The following is a 22,714-nucleotide window of genomic DNA, read 5'->3' on the forward strand; positions in this document are numbered from 1 at the left end:
AAACTACAAAAAAAACTAACATTACAGAAAATACAAAATCTAAAATTACACAAAATAAAAAAAAATATCATAATCATCATCCCTAATTATCTATAACTGGCTGACAAGAGGTGCATATGCATAACAATCTTATATTTTACAAGAACCAGGTTACTTTTAGCAAGAAGACCAAGCATATGTTGTGCACATTTTTTATTTACTTTATTTTTAAAAAATCACTAATTCTTTGAACACAGGTCCAGCTCCTGCTGGTACATGTAATATATTTGCTTTATTCTGTTCCTAAAATAAAAACAAAATGGAATTTCTTAATTTAAATAATATTTCTTCATTCCATAAAGTATTTTCATTATCAAGACTAGCGGTTAAAGACAGATGTGATGCTGAGATGATTGACTGCTATGCACATTTGTTGCCCCTGATTGGCTCAGAAGTTCCTCTCCTGACCAGTAGTGCACTGAAGTTCTGAGCTGACTACTTTGCAGGAGGGAGGGTTAAACACACAGATAAAAACAACTTACATAAAACATAAAATGCTCTTATGCATTTAGAGGTAAATTAAACCCTTTGTTTGAAAATGGTGCTTCTCTTTTAAATCCGATGTCACATGCAAATCTGCTAATTTGCTGGTGACTACCCTCCAGACATCTAGTCATTAGAATGAAAGAACAGTAAATGTTCAGAAGTAAATAATTATGAAACCTAATTATTCACAGTGACTCACTGCTTTATACTGAAGACCAGAAATACCTGTGTGGCTAATGACCAAAAACTCCACATGGCACAATTTATAATGATTGTGTTTATGTCAACATATTGCAAGGCGCAAGCCTCTTTATCTTAGTGAACACTGTGTCCAAAATTAAAAGGACATGAAACCCAGAAAACTGATTTCATTATTCAAATAGAGCAAACAAAACCTCATAAAAACTGTCCAGTTAACATCTAATATAAAATGTACTCTGTTCTTTTGTTACCCTTTGTTAAAAAGCAATTATAAAAACTCAGTCTAGAGCGCTATATGGCAGATGTTTTGGAAGATTACTTTATGTTATACATTGTGAACATACTACTGCCATCTACTAGCACTTAAATGCATTTATGCAAAACTGCTGCCATAAAGTTCTTCAGGCATGTGCACGCTACCTACCAAGATATTCTCACCAACAAAAGATACCAAGAGAACAGAAGTAAATTTGGAAATGTTTTAAAATTGTATCATGAAAGAAAAATATTGGGTTTTATGTTCCTTTAAAGGGATATGAAACCAACATTTTTTCTTCATGACTCAGAAAGAGCATGTAATTTTAAACAATATTCCAACTCACTTCTGTTATCTAATTTGCTTTGTCCACTTGCTATCCTTTGTTGAAACAATACCTAGGTAGTCTCAGGAGCAGATTAGCAGTACTGCCAGCTAACGGCGGATTAGTGGATGCACACATATGCCCCTTATCATTGGCTTACCTGATGTATTCAGCAAACTCTTAGCAGTGCATTGCTGCTCCTTCAACAAAGGATACCAAGAAAACAAAGCAAATTTGATAATAGAAGTAAATTGGAAAATTGTTTAAAAAGTGCATGCTCTATCTGAAACATTAAAGAAAAATTGTGGGTTTCATGTCCCTTTAACTTTCACAGAAATGTAGGAAACAAGGTGGAAAAACAACAAGTAAAACAATAATGGTGTATTATTATTAAAATCTCTTGACTTTGGTAAATATAAATTTACAGACAAATGGTTAAATGAACAAATTAACCTTAATAATTATCTGTTCAGTCCCAAAATTCAGGGCTGAATCTCCCCATGGTGGTTATTTATCCTAGACCCGTGTGTTGCTTCCTGTCCTCCTATTCCCTATATCAGGCAGACATTCCAAGGCTGTCTGTTAGTGCTCCAGGATCCTACACTTTGTAAACAAGTTCCCATGATTAGAGCCCCCCCCCCCCCCTTTCCAAAATTTGTTTTTATGCTGAAGTTGTGACCTTGTTTAACTCAGAAATAACTTCTAAACCACTACTCTAGAGTCAGGAGTTTTCTTTTAATAACACTTTCTACTATAACTTGTTAACCGATTATCAAAGACCATTACTTTTTAACTACCTGTGACTCCAGATAATTTCTAACCGGTAAAGTCCAATATTCCAATATCATGTTCATCTGCAGTACACAATATAATATATTGTACATTTAAAGGGACAGTCTATTCCAGAATAGTTATTGTTTAAAAAGATAGATAATCCCTTTATTACCCATTCCCCAGTTTTGCATAACCAACACAGTTATATTAATATACTTTTTACCTCTCTGATTACCTTGTATCTAAGCATCTTCTGACAGCCCCCTTATCTCAGTTCTTTTTGACAGACTTGCATTTTAGCCAATCAGTGCCCTCTCATAAGTAACTCCATGGGCATGAGCACAATGTTATCTATATGGCACACATGAACCAACACCCTCTAGCTGTGGAAAAACTGTAAAATGCATTGAGATAAGAGGCGGCCTTCAAGGGCTTAGAAATTAGCATATAAGCCTAACTAGGTTTAGCTTTCAACTAAGAATACCAAGAGAACAAAGCAAATTTGATGATAAAAGTAAATTGGAAAGTTGTTTAAATTTACATGCCGTATCTGAATCATGAAAGTATAATTTTGACTAAACTGTCCCTTTAATGTATACTATAAAATACATGCAATAAGCACATATCATAACATTCATTTTTCATATTAAATGCTGAATCCTTGATAGTGGGAAGCCAATTTTTTAACTTATCTGTTTGATATAGTGTACAGTAATTATTGTGACATGAATTTACCTTTTTAAGTTGCAGGGGCATAAATTAACTAAATTGCAAGACGTCTACAGCTTGAACAAAATAACGTTTCCATTTTCTGTTATAATACAAAGCTAATTTACTAAATAGTAAGGTAAGTTATCAAACATTTAGGGAATATGTCCTATAAGATAATAAGGGCATTAGAGAATTCTATTTAGCCCAGTGTTTTCCTTCTTTACATGAGCCATTACTTAGCTTTTGTTGTATACTATGCAACGAGAAACCACATTAAGAGAGCTATAATAAAAAGGATGGGAAAGTAAAAATGAAACTTGCAAGAATCAGATAGAGCATGTAATTTTAAGACACTTTTAAAATCTTGGTATCCATTGTTGAAAAATAATACGCACATATCCTACACTAGTTGGAGCTAGCTTGTGATTGGTGCCTGCACACATTTGTCACTTGTGATTGGCTAACGAGAGGTGTTCAGCTAGATGCCAGTAGTGCAATGTTGTTTCTTCAGCAAATGGTAACAACAGAATGAAGCATATTTAATAAGAAAAGTAAATTTGAAAAGTTGTTTAAAATTGTATGTTCTATCCGAATCATGAATTAAATTTTTGGGGTTTCCTGTCCCTTTAAACTTGTCAAGAGCCAAACAATAGGTCCTACTAACGAGTGAGGGGAGTTACACAAGTTTAATATACTTTACAGTTACTGTGATAACCTTAGCGAGACCTATGTAATGTCTCAAAAGGCTGAGAAGGAAAATGGAAAGGCAGTGAACACAAAAAAAGAACAACAAATAGGGAAGCCAGGGACACTGTGCAATGTGATACACACACAGTGGCCATTAAAAAACAGAAATCAACATATAGCGGTAAAAAGAAAGGATGAAAGCAACCCCCCCAAAGAAAGCAATCTACCATTGTTTAAATTATAGAAAAATACACCACAAAATACCATTTAGTTTAGGAAATATGTGCCCCCCCCCCTTAAGCCACACTCACCTTTCCAAGAAGTTCGCTTCTCATTTCCCCTGTATAGCGCGCTTGAGTCTGCAGATGCACTGTCTTGGTAACTGGTGTCCGCTCCTTACTGATGGTAGGCGTACGTCCAGGAGCCAGAAACTGATTGGCCAAGGCTTTTTCCGTGGGCGAGGACTGCGCAAAAACATTAAAATTATTCAATATCTACGTACACCAAATGGGTTCACACAAGTAATTTGCTACCAGAATGTACAATCAGATACTTCTATACATGTTTCTGGTTACATTTCTTTTTTATAATAAACTCTAATACAAACCCTTTAATAACTGTGCATATTTATGCAAATTCCTTCATCAATTAAGACCAATTCCCCCGACCACTTATGCTCAAAATCATTGTGGAACCTTAATCCCAAACATGGGAACCAAAGCAGTAAACACCTGAAACTGATGATCATAACTGGGACTCACAGCAAGAAAGTGGAAGAAACAAATTGCAAAAGTAAGCACATATAATTAATAACAGCATTCAGGTATTAAATTTGTTTGAAAGAAAATCCTCCCATAAAGATTTAATTTGATCATATATATTATTATATTTGCTTTTCATATAATAATATTCCTCTAGCTTTAACCTTTTAAAGCCGTTATGCCGTTCCATTCCGTCATAATTAGACTGGGCTTTAAAGCCGTTATGACGGAATGGAACGTCATAACTAACGGCTGTCCTGAAGCCTTCTGTGCTTCAGGGATTTAATCGCGGTCTGGAGGGCGTTCCTAGGATTGTAGGGACGCCCCCCAGATGCGATCCAATAATTGAAATCTCGCGATCGTATGCACGATCGCGTAGTTTCAATTTGTCTACATCGGAACAGTTGTTCCGATGTAGGCACTTTAACCCTGTCACGAAAGGGTTAAAGTGTAGTGACATTCTTGTATTCATTGTGCTATGGTTGGGACAACAGCACTTTTCCAATTCCTTGCTATAAGAATCTTTAAACTTTTAAACACCTTTTTTGCAGTGTTTATTGGGACCATATTAAACAGCCAGAGACAAGAATCTAGGGGGCACAGGAATTGCCAACAACCTAGCAACTTGATTTGCTATCTCAGTCCAGATAGTGACTAGTTTTGAGCATCGCCACCAAATATGTGCCATGTCTCCTGTCTGTGCTCCAAATCTCCAACACTGTTCGTGAATTTGATTGTAAAGTTTCATACATCTAGCAGGTGTTAGGTACCATCTCTGTAAATTGTTCAAGTTTAATACCAACAAGCTAGTTAAGACAGAAGATTTCATGATTGTAGAAAAATAGTGTGATTCTCTTCATGACTGTAAAAAAATATAGTGTCATTCTGAGTATGTCTATGTTCAGTTCAGTGTTCTATCTGTCAATATACTATGGGATGTATCCATGATTTACAGTTCAAAAGAAGTGTAAAGCACAAATGATATACATTCAGGTGGTGCAAATATGTTAAGGGCTCCACACCACAGCATTCCAAACATAAAATCACAGTCCAATGAGACAGCAGCACTCACCAAATCTTCAATTCCACAAATTTATTGTGACACCAAAGTACAAAAAAGACAACATTTCGGACTTCTAGTCCTTTGACATGACTAAGGACTAGAGGTACGAAACGTTGTCTTTTTTGCACTTTGGTGTCCCAATAAATATTCCTCTTTTGGGGTGTGTTATGTCAGCATATAGAATAATTATATGATGCATATCCCCTATTTTCAACCTTATGTCGTCGGGATGTTTAAGAATTTTTATTGCTAGTGTTTCTATTGCGCATGCAAATAATAGCAGTAATAATGAGCAGTCCTGTCTGGTCCCAGACAGGGAATCATTCACCCAAACTCTGGCAGTTGGAGTCGAGTACATCACAAATGTATAAGCAATGCACTTAGATCCCAGTCCCATCCGATCAAGCACGGCTCTCAAAAAGCATTCTCCACTTCTGTTGACACTGCCAACAGTGGAATCTGATGTTTGTATGCAAATTCAATTAATTGAGTTGCTCATACGTTATCATTTGCTTCCCTGGAGTGAACAAATCCCACTTGATCTCCATGAATGAGATCAGGAAGTAAGACTTTAGAGGCTAAATTACAAGTGAACGAGGCTCACATTGGAGCATATGGAAGCGAGCTCGCATTCACATTACCGTTAACTTATAATACCAACACATTAGCGTACACTGGTATTACACAGTGGAGCGCTAATATCCCTTTCATGAAAGCGATATATAGCACCCAACTTGTAATCTGGCCCTAAATCTATTTGCTAATAATTTTTAAAAAATATTTAAATCCATATTCAAAAGGGAAAGGAGTCTATAATTTTCTACTTTAGCTGTTTTTTCTCCTTGTTTAGGAATTATGGAGATGTGTGCCTCAAGTGTTTGTAGAAGAAATGGATGGGAATCAGATATGGAATTGTAGAGAGTAAAGAGGTGTGAGATCAGTATATCTCTCTATTTTTTATAATAATAATAATTAGTAAACCCATCTAGGCTTAGTGATTTTCCGTTTTTAATCACTTGATGGATTTTACTCATATGTAAAAGACATGTTCAAGCGATTGCGCTGTTCGGATACAGATACCTTGTAGATATGATTGAATTAAATGAGATTTTGTATCATGCAATTTTACTATATCTGTTGAACAGGCAACCTCTTTAGTGGAGTAAAGATCAGGATTACCTGGTTTAGTGATCGTTAAAACATTTGACCTATTTTTTCTATGTTTACGTCTGAGTGCAAATAATCTACTGCATTTACTATCTCCTTAGTAATAGGATTGCTGCAGTTTAAATGCTGGTTGTTTACATTCTTTACCCAAGAAATAACTTGCAATATCCTTCTGGGTTCTAGTTTTTTTTTTCAAGGCGTCATCATTGGGTTTTAATCTTATCTGCATCTCTAGCTCCGAAGTTCTATTTAAGGTGTTTTGTAAAAAGGTTATCTGCTGTTTAAGGTAAAGTGCTTTTATGCTTAAAAAAAACAAAATTTATGCTTATCTGATAAATGATTTTCTTTCTTGGTAGTGAGAGTCCACAAATTCCATTCTTACATATGGGAATCAATACCCAAGCTGTGATATGGGCGGGTCTTAAAGAACAAGGCAGTTACCTAGTTAGTATGCACCTGCTGCCTGAAGAACTTTCCTGCCTAAAGATGCATCTGCAGAGGCAAAGACATCAAACTGATAAAATTTTGTGAACATATGAAGAGAAGACCAGGTAGCAGCTTTGCAGATCTGATCCACCGAAGCTTCCTTCTTGAAAGCCCAGGACGTAGAAACTGAACGAGTGGAATGAGCAGTAATACAAGCCGGAGGAAAATGCCCTGCCTCAAGGTAAGCCTTACAAATGAGGTTCTTTAACCAGGAATAAAAGGAAACAGCAGTAGCCTTTTGACCCTTGCGCTTACCAGAAAAAAGTACAAACAAGGTTTATGATTGATGAAAATACTTGGTAGCATGAAGGTAAAACTTGAAGGCCCTTACCACATCCAGATTGTGTAATAACCTCTCTTTAGAAGAACGGAGATTAGGACACAATGATCCTCCTGATTAATGTTGTCTGTCGACACCACCTTGGGTAGAAAACCTGATCTAGTTTTTAGCTTGGACTTATCCTGGTGAAATACCAAGTAAGGAAGGTCACACTGGAGGCCCGACAATTCTGAGACTCTTCGTGCAGAAGAGATTGCCAAGAATGCAACTTAATATCAATAGAATGCATAGGATCGAATGGAGCATGCTGTAAAACTTTGAGAACAAGATTAAGGCTCCAAGGAGGAGCAATAGGTTTGAAAACTGGCTGAGTTCCAACCAGAGCCTGAACAAAGGACTGAACTTCAGGCAACTGTGCCAACCTTCTGTAAAACAAAACAGAAAGAACCGAGATCTGGCCCTTAAGGGAACTACACGAGAGACACGTCTCGAGTCCCTCCTGAAGAAATTGAAGAATATGCAGAATTTTCACTCAGTGCCACGAGAAACAGCGTTCCATGCACCAAGAAAGGTAAACCTTCCACACTTTGTGATAGATATGCCGGGTCCCAGAGGCAGAACTTTTTTTAATTTTCTGCAATTAGATTTTATTTTAGTGAAAAATTTTCTGCAGTGTCTGGGGATCCAGTGTTGCGTTCTTTGCCCTTACTCGGTGTGCATGAGGACAGGTTCATGTACAGCCTCGCTGATGTACGTGCCCACAGTGTCAGTCTGCCTGGTAACCTGCTCTACTGTACTGCTGTGGTCATACTGTATATGCTTATTTTGGAGGGGCTGCTGCACCATGGTTATACTGCTGATGTATATGAGATAGATATATATATATATATATATATATCATATACACATACATACACACACACACACATTAACACACACATATTAACACACACATATTAACACACACACAAACATATACACACATTTATTTAAAAAAAAAACTAAATCTGTCTGCTAAGTATATTGGTTGGCTCCTTTACTGCTAGAATACATTTGTTAAACCCCGACTTACCTTTTCTGTAATGTGCGGTTTCCCTGTACCGCACTGGAGTTCAGGAAGTGATAGGAAATTGAAAAGAGTAACATAGTAAATAATTACACTGTGATAGAACACAGTGACACAGGTAGAAATTAAAAGTGCAGGCAATTTTTTTTTTTACTGTCACGGCCGGTATTTCTGCAGACACACTACAGTTTCTGCGATGAGATTGCACATTGCACACTGTTCTGCCTTGGGGCGCCGGGTTACCGGTTTGCGTCAGATGTTCAATCTCCATGCAGTCAGCGTTAGAGAATCTAGATTTTGGTAAAAGAACGTACCATGAGCCAGGAGGTCCATTCTTTGAGGAAGACGCCATGGAGGGAAACAGATAAACTAGACTGTAACCCCACGGAATCGCTAACGCATCCACCACCTCCGCCTGAGGATACTTTGGTTGAGATCCGTATCTCGGAAGTTTGAAATTGAGACCTGATCCCATGAGATCTATTTCCGGAGATCCCCACTTAAGAACAATCTGATTGAACATCTCTTGATTTAGGGACCATTCCCTAAAGTGAAGAGCCTGCCGACTCAAATAGTTCTCTACTCCTTTAACGTGAATCGCAGAAATTTGACAGTGGCGACTGTACGTCCAGGTTAGGATGCAAGACACTTCCTTCATTGGTAATGAGCTGCGAGTCCCTCCGATGGTTAACATATGCCACTGCAGTGATATTGTCTGATTGGAATCGAATAGAACAGAACTCAGTTAGGGCATGCTATAAGGGCATTGAAAATGGCTCTGAGCTCCAGAATGTTTATGGTTAGAGACACTTCGTGAGGGAACCAAACCCCATTAGCTCTGCCCCCATCCCGGACAGGCTGGCATCTGTAGTTATCTTCCAGGACGGGCGGAGGAAACTTATTCCTCGCCTGATAGGCTCGGTGGCCATCCAACAAGATAGGGAGTCCCTGGTGACTGAGTCCAGATGAATCACCTAAGACAAATCTGAATGCTCTCTATTCCACTGTCTAAGGATGTACAATTGTAGAGGTCGTAATTGAAACCGAGCAAACAGCGTTGCATCTGATGCTGCTACCATTAATCCCACTACCTCCATACACTGAGCTACCGAAGGGTAAGGGATAGTTCAAAGAGACTGACATGCTGACTGAAGCTTCAACTTGCGTTGCTTCGTTAAGAAGAACCTCATAGTCAGAGAATCTATAGTGACTCCTAGAAAACTCACTCTTTGAGGTACAAGGGAACTCTTTTCTAGATTTACTTTCTACCAAGACTCTGATGATACCAAAGTAACTTCTTTGCAGTCAGCAGCCGCTCAAACAGACAAGGAGCTTGAACCAAGATATCGTCCAAGTAAGGAGCCACAGCGATCCCCTGCAGCATGTCAACCGCTAGAAGGGCCCTCAACACTTTCATAAAAACTCTTGGGGCCTTAGCCAACCCAAAGGGTAGGGCTGTAAATTGGAAATGCTTGTCCAGAAAGGCAAACCTGAGATACTAATTATGTTCTTGATGGATTGGGATGTGAAGACACGCGTCCTATAGATCCACTGTGGTCATTAACTATCCCTGAAGAACAAGAGGAACAATAGATCTGACAGTCTCCATCTTGAAGGAGGGTACTCTCAAGAACTTGTTTAGACATTTTAAGTCCAGGATAGGGTGAAAGATGTCTTCCTTCTTTGGAACAATGAAAAGATTTGAATAGAAACCCTTTCCCATCTCCTCCAAAGGAACTGGAACAATCAGTACCATGGGCTGAAGGTCTGAAACGCACTGAAGGAAGGCTAGTCTCTTTGATGGTCTTTGAGAGACACGGGACAAAAAAAAGAAACCTATCTCTTGGAGGCTGAGATCAGAAACCTTTTAGGAACCATACTGTGGTATTTGTATATAGATAGATGCAGAATAGTCCAAAAAGTTAGGAGCCAGGAGTAAAATTCTAGGAGCCAGTGGCTCCCAGGCTCATAGGTTTGTCGAGCCTTGTCCTACACAATACTGATTTGTATGTTATGGCTGCATAAAATTTGTTAAGGAGCTTGATCTCATTGTGCAGATTTTATCCTTTTCTTACTTGGTGGCAAATCCAGGTAGTAGGTCAGAGATATAAAGTTTTAAAAATGGTTATATTTCCGTGTTACATTTGCAGTAGAGAAAAAAAAAAACAGCCTGGTTTTATATTGTGAGCATAGACAGTTGCCATTTTCAATACTAGACTAAAACGTGAAACCTTATATATGCCCCGGTCATTTTTTAAACTGCTTTACTACTTTTGTTGCTAATAAGAATTGAACAAAATGTAAAATAATATGATTACTATTTCTGGAATAGTCATGCTTTTTTCATTTAAATTACTCAATTTTATTACAGCTTACAAATAAATGTATATGTTCAGAAGCATCTAACATCTATACAGAGGTTTTAAACACAATAGATACATACTTTTTTTACAATTGTACCCTGTCTCTATTTTTGCAAATAAAAAAAAAAAAGGTATTGCAGTAAGTAATACCATTTTCTGCTTTTCAACAAAGGATAGCAACAAAACAAAGCAAATTAGATAATAGAAGTAGATAAAAAAAAATGAAATTGTATGCTCTACCTGCATCATGAAAGAAAAAATGTAGGTTTCACGTCCTTTTAAAAAAAGGTTCTTCAACGGATAACGCTTGTAATTCAAGGACTCAACATGCAGAAGTGGTTAGTTTAAAATAATGCTGTCTTCAAGATAAGGCACCATAAAGAGGCTGTTTTTAATGGCTCAAAAGGTGACTCCATTACAGCATGCAAAACTAATGGAAGTTTCCAGGAAGAAGCTTGATATTTAATCCCAGACTTGATATGTAAAAAGGGCTTAAAAAAACTGAACAAGCAGTTCTTGTGCCCAGGTGAATTCCTGAGATTGTAGAAACCTGGACTTTGTAAGTGGAAGCAGAAAGTCCTTGCTGGAATCCATTGTGCACAAAATATCCCATATATTCTATAAAAGAACATGGAAGTAGAGATTAGCTGGTGATTGGTGCCTGCACACATAAACAAAGGATAACAAGAGATTGAAGCAAATGTTGTAATAGAAGTAAATTGAAAAGTTATTTAAAATTGCATGCTCTATCTGAATCACACAAGAAAAATGTGGGCTTTCATGTCCCTTTAACTTGCTTGATTTCCAATTTATTAGCCAACCGATAAACTTTAGAATATGAAGATCTTGTTGAACCGGAAGGAATGCTTGATTCCTTCATATATAAATAAACCTCTATCTGACATAAGCATAGTGGGCACTACGTGCTGTTTAACAATACCACGTGATCGGAAATCCTGAAAGGGAGTATGCTTGGAACAGAGACAGACAAGCAAGAGCATACTCTGACTACAAGCTGTAATTATATCTAATTCTTTGAGATACCTCATGAAAATAACTTAACTTGAAACCTTGATAATTCACAAATAGTGTTTTTAGAAGACGTCCCATAAATAGATGATATATTGTTCCACTGGACCTGAATCAGAGACTTGGGATTTGACTCTTTTCTAAATATTCGTAATTTTTTGTATTTTAAAAGGTGTTTATGCTGTTTAAACATTTCATTTTAATTATAATTAAACCATCTTCTTCAAAATTAGAGTTTTGGTAATCGAGGTGTACTAACCTTATGCTAATTAATGTTCTTCCAAAGTAATGTCAAATGTCTTTTCTCCATGAAGTGAATAGTTAAGTATGGTAGATCTAATGAAGCAGACTCCATAAAGATATTTAATAGGCAAGGAGTACTGAAATCCCAGTCTCCTCTAAGTCCACTTAGTTATAGTGGACAATAGAAGGCAACATTGGATCTAGTCTAGTCGCTCAAATTTTAGCATCAATTTTAAGGTCAGCATTGATCAACAATCCTGGCTTGTAGCCTTCACAAAGGAAAGGGTCATTTCAGGCTTCCAAGAACTCCCCTAATAACCAGCTCAAAAAAGCCCTATTAAACGGTTATTAAACATGTCGTGTTTTTGGGTGAAACCATGCTTGCTGAAGCACTCCAGAGAGGTCAGAAAACAATTACTGCAACCTGCAAATGATGCATATCAAACAGCTGGTTTAGGCAATTTGCAGAATTTTAAAAACCTAGGTTATAGATTTTGTTTTATGGTCTCTCTGAGGAATGTGGGACAAAACTCAACTTTTACACAAATGCAAGAGGTAGTCAATATGCCTTTAAAAACTCTAAAAGCAAAGGGGCAGCTTAAGGTGAGCATTTACTTTAGAATAAGATGGAAAAACATCTGGTCCTGAATATCCAGGGGCTCAACTCGCTAAAGCGAGGAGACTGATAACTCTATTCAAAACTGGCACATAAGCAGAAAAAGCAGATGAGTTTGAGTGCAGATAAAATGTAGCTGTTTGTATTACCTGCATTTTTATGGAGTATCTCCTATGTTATTGAATATATCACCACGGTTTAAAGGGACACTGAACCCAAATTTTTTCTTTCGTGATTCAGATAGAGCATGCAATTTTAAGCAAGTTTCTAATTTACTCCTATTATCAAATTTTCTTCATTCTCTTGGTATGTTTATTTGTAAAGCAAGAATGTAAGTTTAGATGCCGGCCCATTTTTGGTGAACAAACTGGGTTGTCCTTGCTAATTGGACAGCACCAATAAACAAGTGCTATCCATGGTTCTGAAACAATAATTTGCTGGCTCCTTAGCTTAGATTCCTTCTTTTTCAAAGAAGAAGAAAAGAAAATTATCATCAAGTAAGCATAATTTAGGTTTTTCTTCTTAAAACGGGGAGAGTCCACAGCTGCATTCATTACTTTTGGGAAATCAATACCCAAGCTTATAGAGGACACTGAATGCAAACGGACACCACAGCCTGACACAACCCGGATTCCCGATAAAAAACTACTTCAACAGAAGCAGAAAGAACAAAAATATGGAAAGAGGACAAGGTAACTGCCCATCAATTAGAACCATAACAATCCCAGTTAGAGATCACTCTAAATTCTGGACTCCACTGAGCACAGAAGCCTCTGTAGGAGACAAAAGTCCCACTCACTAGAAGCACACAAATAAAAAACCTCTCCATGAACCATGACGAGACCACATTGTCCCTAACTGAAAGAAGGGAAGAAGCAGATAAGAAGGTCTGAAAGAACCTCCAGAAACAATCCCCGAAAAGTCAAAGACAAAACAGAGAAAGAAGCCCCTAGCTAAAACTCGAAAAAGAGCGGCTACCAGGCTGCAAGAGGACAAAGCCTTGTAGAAAATACTCTACCGATGGAGGAGAGCAAGGAAAGGGAAAAAAATCCAGATCACCTCCCACATGGATCCAAAAAGAAACCAATGTAAAGCCTTAAACGGAACCGAAGACCCAGAAGGACAAAAAGGTAGAACAAGACTACCTTACCAAAGACAGCTAACTAGCACAGAGAAACTGAACACCCGTAGGTCAGAAAAAAACCCGCGGGAGCAGAACAGGAACAGAATAGTAACATCCGTTAATGCCACAAACGAAAGCCACCCGCTTCCATCGGATAGGCAGTCAGACTAAACGCCCAACCATAGTAACTAGCCAACTGTGTAGCTAGCAAACTTGCACTAGGACATTCCTGAAAAGGAACAAGAGAAATCAGGACAGACCAACTCCTCCCCTACTAGAAAACGGGGTAAGGGAGTACCACACCCGACCAATAAGGAAGAACCATCTACCCAATAAGGGAAGGTTCTCAAACTAACTGCAAGGCCTCCCAACCTAAGAAAGGAACCTCCAGGAGAACAAGATACGTGGCTGATGCCCAAACATAGCAGAACAGTCAGATTCCTGACCCCTACTCCGATCGAACAGTCCTATCACAGAAGTGACTGTCAATGTCCCAAGGACAAGAGAGATTAAAAAAATACCAGCATCAACAAGGCCCAGAGATCAGATAATGAATCGCCAACCATGAGTTCCTAAGGAAAAGAAGCAGGAAGGAGGCACCGACACCCAGAGAGATTAACTCGGGATCCAGGATACCTATCCTCCTTACCCCTCAGAAACCCAAAAGGAGGGTACACTGTAGACAAGAGAAACCCTCGACCCACTCGGCCAACTGTATAGGCGCAGTAGATTAGATCCTTCCAATAGAAGGAAAATGAAGAAACCCAGGAATATGTTAGTAAAGAAATGCCCAGAAAAACTTCCTTCATCTCTCCATAAGAGGATAAAAAGAACCGCCCCAGTAGGGCAAGGAGATTTCCCCAGGACTGGGAAAACAAGCCTGCTACTGAACGCTGGACGGATCCAAGACTAACAATATCTTGAAAACAGAGTAACCGAAATGCCAAGTCAAGGTCTAGGTTAAACCACCGGAACCCCCCAAAACCAGGTGTCGGATACAGACCAAAAACCTTGCGGAACTTAAGTTACTTGGAAAGGAAAACCAAGTTGATGCATGCCATAACCCCATGGGGTCTTAAACTCTGATCTCTCAAGAAGTATCCCTGTGGCTGTCCACTCAGCCCCAAAAGGCCTCTAAGATAACATCCACAAAGTCCGAAGACAAAGGAAGGACCCAAAAGAGAGCAGAACTCCAAGATTGAGAGAGAAAGTCTCTAAAGATCCAGACTGGATCAACCCTCAGAAAACCTAAAGCATGCAATTTTAAGCAACTTTCTAATTTACACCGATTATCAATTTTTCATTGTTCTCTTGCTATCTTTATTTAAAAAGCAAGAATTTGATGCATAGGAGCCGGCCCATTTTTGGTTGAGAACCTGGGTTATGCTTGCTTATTGGTGGGTAAATGTCAGCCTCCAATAAGCAAGCGCTATCATGGTGTTGATCTTAAAATGGGCTGGCTGCTAAGATTTACATTCATGATTTTCAAATAAAGATAGCAAGAGAATGAAGAAAAATTGATAATAGGAGTAAATTAGAAAGTTGCTTAAAAATGCATGCTCTATCTGAATCATGAACGATTTGGGTTTAGTGTCCCTTTAACGAATGAACGAGTATCCTAAAACTCCTATCGGTTGACGAGAAGCGAAACTGCACAACAATCCCCCAGATCCCCAAGTATTTAGGATAAAAAAAGAACCTAGTCCAGCAACCAGATGACCGAAAGCCCTACCCCAAAAGGGCAAGGGAAAGAGAAAAGCATACCAATCCTCAAAAAAGAGGAGAGAAAACATGGCGAAAGATCTGAGAGTCGGACAATTTAATCCACAAGGAGTACCAATAGGGGGAAAAAAAAAAAATCTCCCCTTACACCATGTACTGGAAATCTCCATGCAGTCATCTGACCCTCCCCCCTCATAAGGGAGGACTCTATCTCCTGGTCAAGGACCTCCAGAACTACAACATACTGCTATAGCAAAATTTATAATCCCAGCAAATCACGTAAGCTATGCAGGGACAAAACACTTAGTATCGCTCTTGGACGCCCCACCAAGATGAAATAACGCAGCACCAGCCTGACAGCTAGGATAGAAGTGCCTCCTATAACTCGTAGAAACAAGAAAAAAACAACCTCTTAACAAGAGGTAAGCAAACTTAGTACCCAAAATAGGGCCAGCCTGTTGTCAAGGATAAAAAATGTCTGATATAACCTCAAAGAACAAAAAGTGAACCAGTACCAGCCTGCTGACCAGGGTACAAACGTGTTCAAGGGCTAACTGAAAGTTCTAAACCCTAGCAGAGCTAGGCTAAACAAACAAACTGCAGACAAGATAAGCTCTGAGGTTTAAACATTGTCTCTAACATCTTTTTTTTTTCTTTTGACTTCCACCGGAAGCAACAACCATTGCGACCATAAATCGCTAGTATCAAAATCCCAGAAAAGAAAAAAAAGTCTCCTGAAAGGAAAGGCTACAACAGTCTTGAGCTCTGGAAGTAAAAGAAACACATCCTAACCGGATCAAAAGAAAGTAAGGCCGCACCCGTAGGTGAACGCCAAGAAAAAAGGAATAGAAACACTAACAGGGCCAGCCTGTCAGCGACCTGATTCCTCAAGAGATCAGAACTGGGAATAGATACTAAACAAAGACAATTAGGAGTATGATCCACATCCCTCCACTCGTCTAGCGCTGTTTGCCATCAGAATCAGAAGATTGAGGATCCGGTGGCAAATGAAGACTGAAATCCTACAAAAGCCTCCAGTACCTGCCTAAGCAGTACACGCAGGCGCGTCAGACAGACAATCTAAAGGCAAAACTAATCCCCGGCTGGGTATTTGAATGCCCTGATCCTGACGGCGGTACTCCTAAAGCCTCAGAGGTAACCGCTCCCCCAGAGGAAGGGCCCGTCTCACCTGGCGTCCCCAGGAAAAGAGGACACAAATAAATGCTATGCTGGCCCTTAAAAAGTTGTAAATGCACCAACGCCACCAATATGGCCATGTGCAACCGAGCAGCAACCTCTGGTGGAAAGAAACCTCCTTCTGGAGAAGCGGTAACGGTATTTGGGACAACTGCCTGTGTAGGAACAGGAAAATCCAGGGAACGCACCCCATGTGACACACAGAATCCTCAGATGCGGACGGCTCAGCGGCCACTAAACTCTCCCCAGAGGGAGAGAAGAGCACTCTATTACGGCATACAGGACATAAATGATTGGGATGGATTACCCAGGTCTCCATACAATCTAAGCAGTGAACAGAATCTGAATCCGAGAAATCCTCCTCAGAAAAATCAGAATCCTCCATAACTTGACCAGGCAAATTTGGACAAAAACAACTGGCACCTCACACCCCCAATGGCTGGGGCACTCACCACCTCCTATGACCCAGACAAGTAGAAAACAGACCCTCTCCACTGACACTCAGGCAAGGATACGGAAATGGAGAGCGAAAACGTGAGACCACAGCCGGTCACAATGTGCAACCCATACGCCAAGGAAAAGCGCGCCAGTCCCATCAATAACTGCGTAGCTCTTAAAACCTATATGTTCCGTAAAGGCCATGAGCCTCACCATCACAACACATAAGCAGACAGAATCACATAACAAACATGATTACAGTCCCCCACTGTTCAATAACCCCCCTCAGGCGATATTAACTCTAGATTCCATAAAGATAAAGGAGTCCCACTGAGACCCTGAGTTCTATCATAACATTATATTCCCACAAAGAAAGGAAAATGAAACGATTTTACCGGAATTTATGCCGTAGAACAGTAACACGGTCCTTCAAATTTGACAGATAGTAGCGTCGCTTCTGACATGGAATTGAGCGAAGTAAGCAGGCAACGAAACTCGTCAACGCTGATTGCTTATGGAGCTGTTAATATGAGTCGGGATGGTTTCGCAGAAAGACTCTCCCTGCATCTCCGAACTCTAACTTTCATCCATGCTCTCACTGAGAGGCTGACAGGACTACTTAAAACTACCGTCCCATCTCAAAAGAGTACTACCTTCCATAAGAGACTACTCTGTAATCTTCAGACACTTCTTTGCCAACCTCCTGTGACGAAATGCAAAGAATGACTGGGGGATGAGGGAAGTGGAGGAGGTATTTAAGCCTTTGGCTGGCGCGTCTTTGCCTCCTCCCGGTGGCCAGGTTCTGTATTTCTCAAAATTAATGAATGCAGCTGTGGACTCTCTCCGTTTTAAGAAGAAAAGAGGTGCAAACAAGACTGCTGCCAACCCCCAAGGCAGAACATACAGTGATCTGAGATGTCATCTCAGAAAATGCAGCATGTCTGCAGAAAGAACAGGACACATACAGGAACTGTTAGCACTTGAACTTTGTAGTGCTGCTCCACATTAGACAGTTCTCTTCAAACAGAGCTGTGCTCTGGCTGCACTATATACATTTCCTTAACACAGTGCATCCAGGGCAAAGTGCTGTTTGAAGTGAACAGTCAACTATGCAGTAGTGCTGCAAAGCAGCAGCGCATTGCTTGTTGACTTGCTCTCAGAGATTTTTTTCAAATCCGCCCCTTAGCCTTTCCCAGTCTGCAAAGCTGTTTATTCTGAATGTAAGAGCACTGCATCTTTTTATTACTACATTTCTATGTTAGACCAAGAGAAAAGGAAACAGATCTTTTAAAGAGACATTTTAAAATGTGTTTTTTTTGTATGCTGCTAATTTGCAATGCAATTTTCAACTACTGCACTATATTATAAAACATTAAAAATTGCTTTATTCTTCAGTTAACCAACACATTGCAATTGAACTGGTGCATTAGTGTAGCTGTCTAATTTAAAATTGAATTTTATCAAAAAAATGACCTGCAGAAAATTTTTCACTAAAAAAATCTCATTGCAGAAAGTAGAGCTGCAACAACTAATCGACATAATCGATAATAATCGATTATGAAAATAGCTGTCAACGAATCTCATAATCGATTAGTTGGTTTGCAATTAGTTGGTCTGTGCACAACAACCAGCTGCTTCCCTCCAATGAGCTCATGTACATGGTGGGGTGTTTTATGGTTATGAAAATTTTGGGTTCAGTGTCCCTTTAAGCTTTTTTTTGGATATGATTGGTCAGAAAAGACAAGCTTCTAACCAATCAAGTGAAAGAAGCAACGGAGCAAGTGATGTTTGTTTTGCTCTGATATGTAGCAACTTATGGGGCCATTACAAACATAAAACGAGTGAGTAATTTAAAAATAGTGCTATGCCTAATACATTTTTTACAATACCATGTGTGTTGCAATCAATGAAAAATGGACAGCTGCTAATTAAGCAACCTTCTAGTTTACTCCTATTATCAAATTTTCTTCATTCTCTTGGTATCTTTATTTGAAAAGCAAGAATGTAAGTTTAGATGTCAGACCATTTTTGGTGAACAACCTGGGTTGTTCTTGCTGATTGGTGGATAAATTCACCCACCAATAAACAAGTGCTGTCCAGGGGCTGAACCAAAAATTGGTTGACTCCATAGCTTAGATGCCTTCTTTTTCAAATAAAGATATTAACAGAACGAAGAAAAAATGATGCTAATAGGAGTAAATTAAAATTGCATGCTCTATCTGAATCACCAAAGAAAAAATGTGGGTTCAGTGTCCCTTTAACAATTTCTTTGGCTAGGAGAGTATTTGCATTTCTGCTTTTTTTGTGATTTGCAGTTTCTGGTGTCTTCGTCAGGACAAAGCAATCTGTATTTGTCTGATTTACTAAAGGGAGATTTATTTTTGCACAATTTTGATGTGGTCAGAGCATTAAAAATGTTTCTTGAAAGGCTACTTAAGATTTTTTGTCAGGCTACTGCCTTGCTTGTTGAATTTTCTGGTTAACGTAAATGCCAGGAAGCAGCTTCTGTTTCCTTAACTTCTTGATTATGGAGTTTGATTCTCAAAGTATTCTAGGAGGCAGGACAGTAGTCGCCTTTGCATATTCTTTTCAGTTTGCCGTGTTTACATCAGCGGAGGCAGATTTGGAAGGAAGGTTCTTCAAGGCGGTCGTTCCTGGTAAATAGGTGCTTGCCTTTCCTTTTTTTCCCACCTCTTTGTGGACATCACAGCTTGGGTATTAGTTCCCACAAGTAAGGATTTTTGTGGACTATCACCATCTTAGAAAAAATAAATAATTTATTCTTACCTGATTCTTACCTGATCAATTCCTTTCTTTCTTGGTGGTGATAGTCCACGAACCCGCCCATTTTTTACTAGTTGGCAGCCCAGAGGTAGAACTTTTCTTCATTTTCTGCTAGGGCTGCAACTAACGATTATTTTCATAATCTATTAATTGGCCGATTATTTTTTCGATTAATCGACTAATCTGATTAAAATTATTTTTTCCTATATTTTAAATAAAATCCATATACTGAGTGTTATAAATATAAACTTCCGACTAAAACTTTACATTAGAACAACTGTTTTAAGCAGCAGAACACATTTTTATAATTAAGCAAAACAAAACCACAAACTGTTTGAAAAGAGGTAGAGGTAGTAAAAGTTAGACTATCACTGTTTATAACATTCTGCTATTCACTCAGAAACTTTACATTGAAATGCAAAAATGTCAACATGTCCACATGCTCCTAACTAAGGCTGGCGCTCTTTTTGCCTGCAGCAAAGAGGCACTCAGATGGTGTTGAGGTGCCAGAGATGCATAAATAGGGTTTTGCCAATTTCACGAAGGTGTGCTATTTATCTTTGTTAGTGCCACCAATGCAAGGGGCCTCTCAACAAAGTAAGCCTGGACTTCATTTTAACATAAAAATATCTTGAATATATATATGTAGTAGTAAATAACCATCTATAAGGTTAGGGGGGGGGGGGGGGATATCTAGTCCACTCTTAAAATAACAGATACATACTTACAGAGGTTGAATTTGGTACATATTCCAATTAATTAAAAATAGGAAGAAAAATAAAAAAAAGCAAAAGGGCTAAAGACATATATATATATATATATATATATATATATATATATATATATATATATATATATATATTCTTTAGCCCTTTTGCTTTTTTTTATTTTTCTTCCTATTTTTAATTAATTGGAATATGTACCAAATTCAACCTCTGTAAGTATGTATCTGTTATTTTAAGAGAGGCACATTTGGGGTATTTTTAAATTAAAAATAAAATTTTATTTAAAAAAAAAAAAAAAAGTAATTCCCTGCCTCTATATTGCGCAATAGAGAGAGGCAGCATAGGGGTCAGCTTTTTCTCTATTGCGTAATCTTGTAGCATACTCTTCTATCAGTAGCCGCTCTGCTGAGCCAGCCGGTGGTGGTTTCTAACTGCAGCACGGCTAAAAAAACTTCATATAGAGGCATCTATAATGCGGCCTCTTAGTCTGCGGGGGAGCCAATGAGTGCGCGAACCATCGCTCCCGCTACTCCGGTGCTCTGCCCCACCTGAGAGGGAAGAAGGAGAGTGTCACTGTGTCAGCCTATTTTTTGTAGTGGAGGACGTCCGACAGCTGCTGCCTGGCTAAGACTTCTGCTACCTGACTAACACTTCTTAGTCTGACACAGGTGACAATAAGTTTGAACGCTAGTCTGACTCTACCGGTAATACATGTGTGGGGTGACCTGTTATATGGCTGTGTCAGTGTTTGAGCCAATAGAGCCTGCTTAATTACTCAAGCAAGGCACTGATCCTGGCTGGAAGCCTCATAGCCTATTTACAGAGAATTGGCTGAGGAATGAAGCGTCTCTGCAGCTCAGCCTTTTGAAAGCAGGCTGAGCTGCCACATTGAGTGTGTTGGGTAACAGGGTAGCCGTAATCTAATGGAGAACGATGTTCAAAATCTTATAATTTGCAAATGTTTGCCCCACATTTTATTAATCTTCTGAAGTTGTCGCCACTGCTGGGGAAGACGGGATTTGTGCCGGCTCCATTTTCTCCATTAATGGAGCTTTCTGTCTTCACTTAAAAATACTTCTACACACAGTAAGGCTGAGTTTCTTATAACCTGACCTGACCAGTGGCCACTAACTTTCTACTTACAGGCTGAGCAAGTTCCTTTTACCTAAGCTGGGAGATATTAGCATATATTTATTCTTTATATTATGCTTGACCTTCATAATGAGTCCTTTTTTTGTCATTATTTTAGCAGAATTATAATAAAATGCAGTATTATATTTTAAATATCTGCCTGACAGTGCCTGTGTTTTTCTCTATGGTATTTTACAGAGCATATTTATGCATGCATGCAAAATAACACCCATATGTTAACATATAATTAATAATTCATTTAACTGATTTTACTAAATAACTCCAACTGCATAGATATAATAATAATAATAATAATAATAATAATAATAATAAAGCAGATTCTGCAAGAGTCACATTTTCTCTTGGTCTAGATCAGTGTTTGACAACTCAAGTAATCAGGACCCTTAAAAGGGATATGTAACCCTGTTATCATTTTTTTTGTTGTTCTCTTGATATCTTTATTTTAAAAGCAGGAATGTAAGTTTAGGAGGCAGCCCATTTTTGGTTCAGAACCTGGTTAGCACTTGCTGATTGGTGGCTAAATTTAGCTGCCAATCAGCAAACGCTACCCAGGTGCTGAACCAAAAAATGGGCCTGCTCCTAAGCTTACATTCCTGCTTTTCAAATAAAGATCCCAAGAGAATGAAGAAAAATTGATAATAGGAGTATTTATGTATTTTGTATCCTTTTTCATTTTGATTATGTCCTCACGTTATGTTCTCCCTTTATAGATATACCATTCCTTCTATGTTAAAGAAATTATCCAACCAGGGGTTAAAAAGGGAGTGCATCGTATTCCCAGCTAATCAACCAATTACTGTGCAGAGATGGGTTTTTAAATTGCTAACCTCCTAACAGCCAGCAGGTCTATGATTACGGCATTTGCCGAAACTAGTAAGACCAGCCAGTACCTCTTTGTTTTTGTGCTGGTGAATATAGATTTTATCCTTTTTTGAGAAAAACATAATTTATGTAAGAACTTACCTGATAAATTAATTTCTTTCATATTGGCAAGAGTCCATGAGCTAGTGACGTATGGGA

At 38.7% G+C, this 22,714-nt stretch overlaps 1 protein-coding gene across 2 annotated transcripts in view; it reads right to left on the reverse strand.

Annotated features, from left to right (window-relative positions):
• The window catches only part of USE1 (unconventional SNARE in the ER 1), a 165,677-nt gene that overhangs the window by 16,791 nt on the left and 126,172 nt on the right, over window positions 1-22,714 (reverse strand). For both annotated transcript variants that reach the window (XM_053702883.1, XM_053702882.1), the window contains exon 4: window positions 3,791-3,943. In XM_053702883.1, the coding sequence (XP_053558858.1) occupies window positions 3,791-3,943 (153 nt within the window). The remainder of the gene's footprint in view (window positions 1-3,790; window positions 3,944-22,714) is intronic.

The sequence above is a fragment of the Bombina bombina genome, chromosome 2 (assembly GCF_027579735.1).
Source record: "Bombina bombina isolate aBomBom1 chromosome 2, aBomBom1.pri, whole genome shotgun sequence".
Taxonomy (NCBI): Eukaryota; Metazoa; Chordata; class Amphibia; order Anura; family Bombinatoridae; genus Bombina; species Bombina bombina.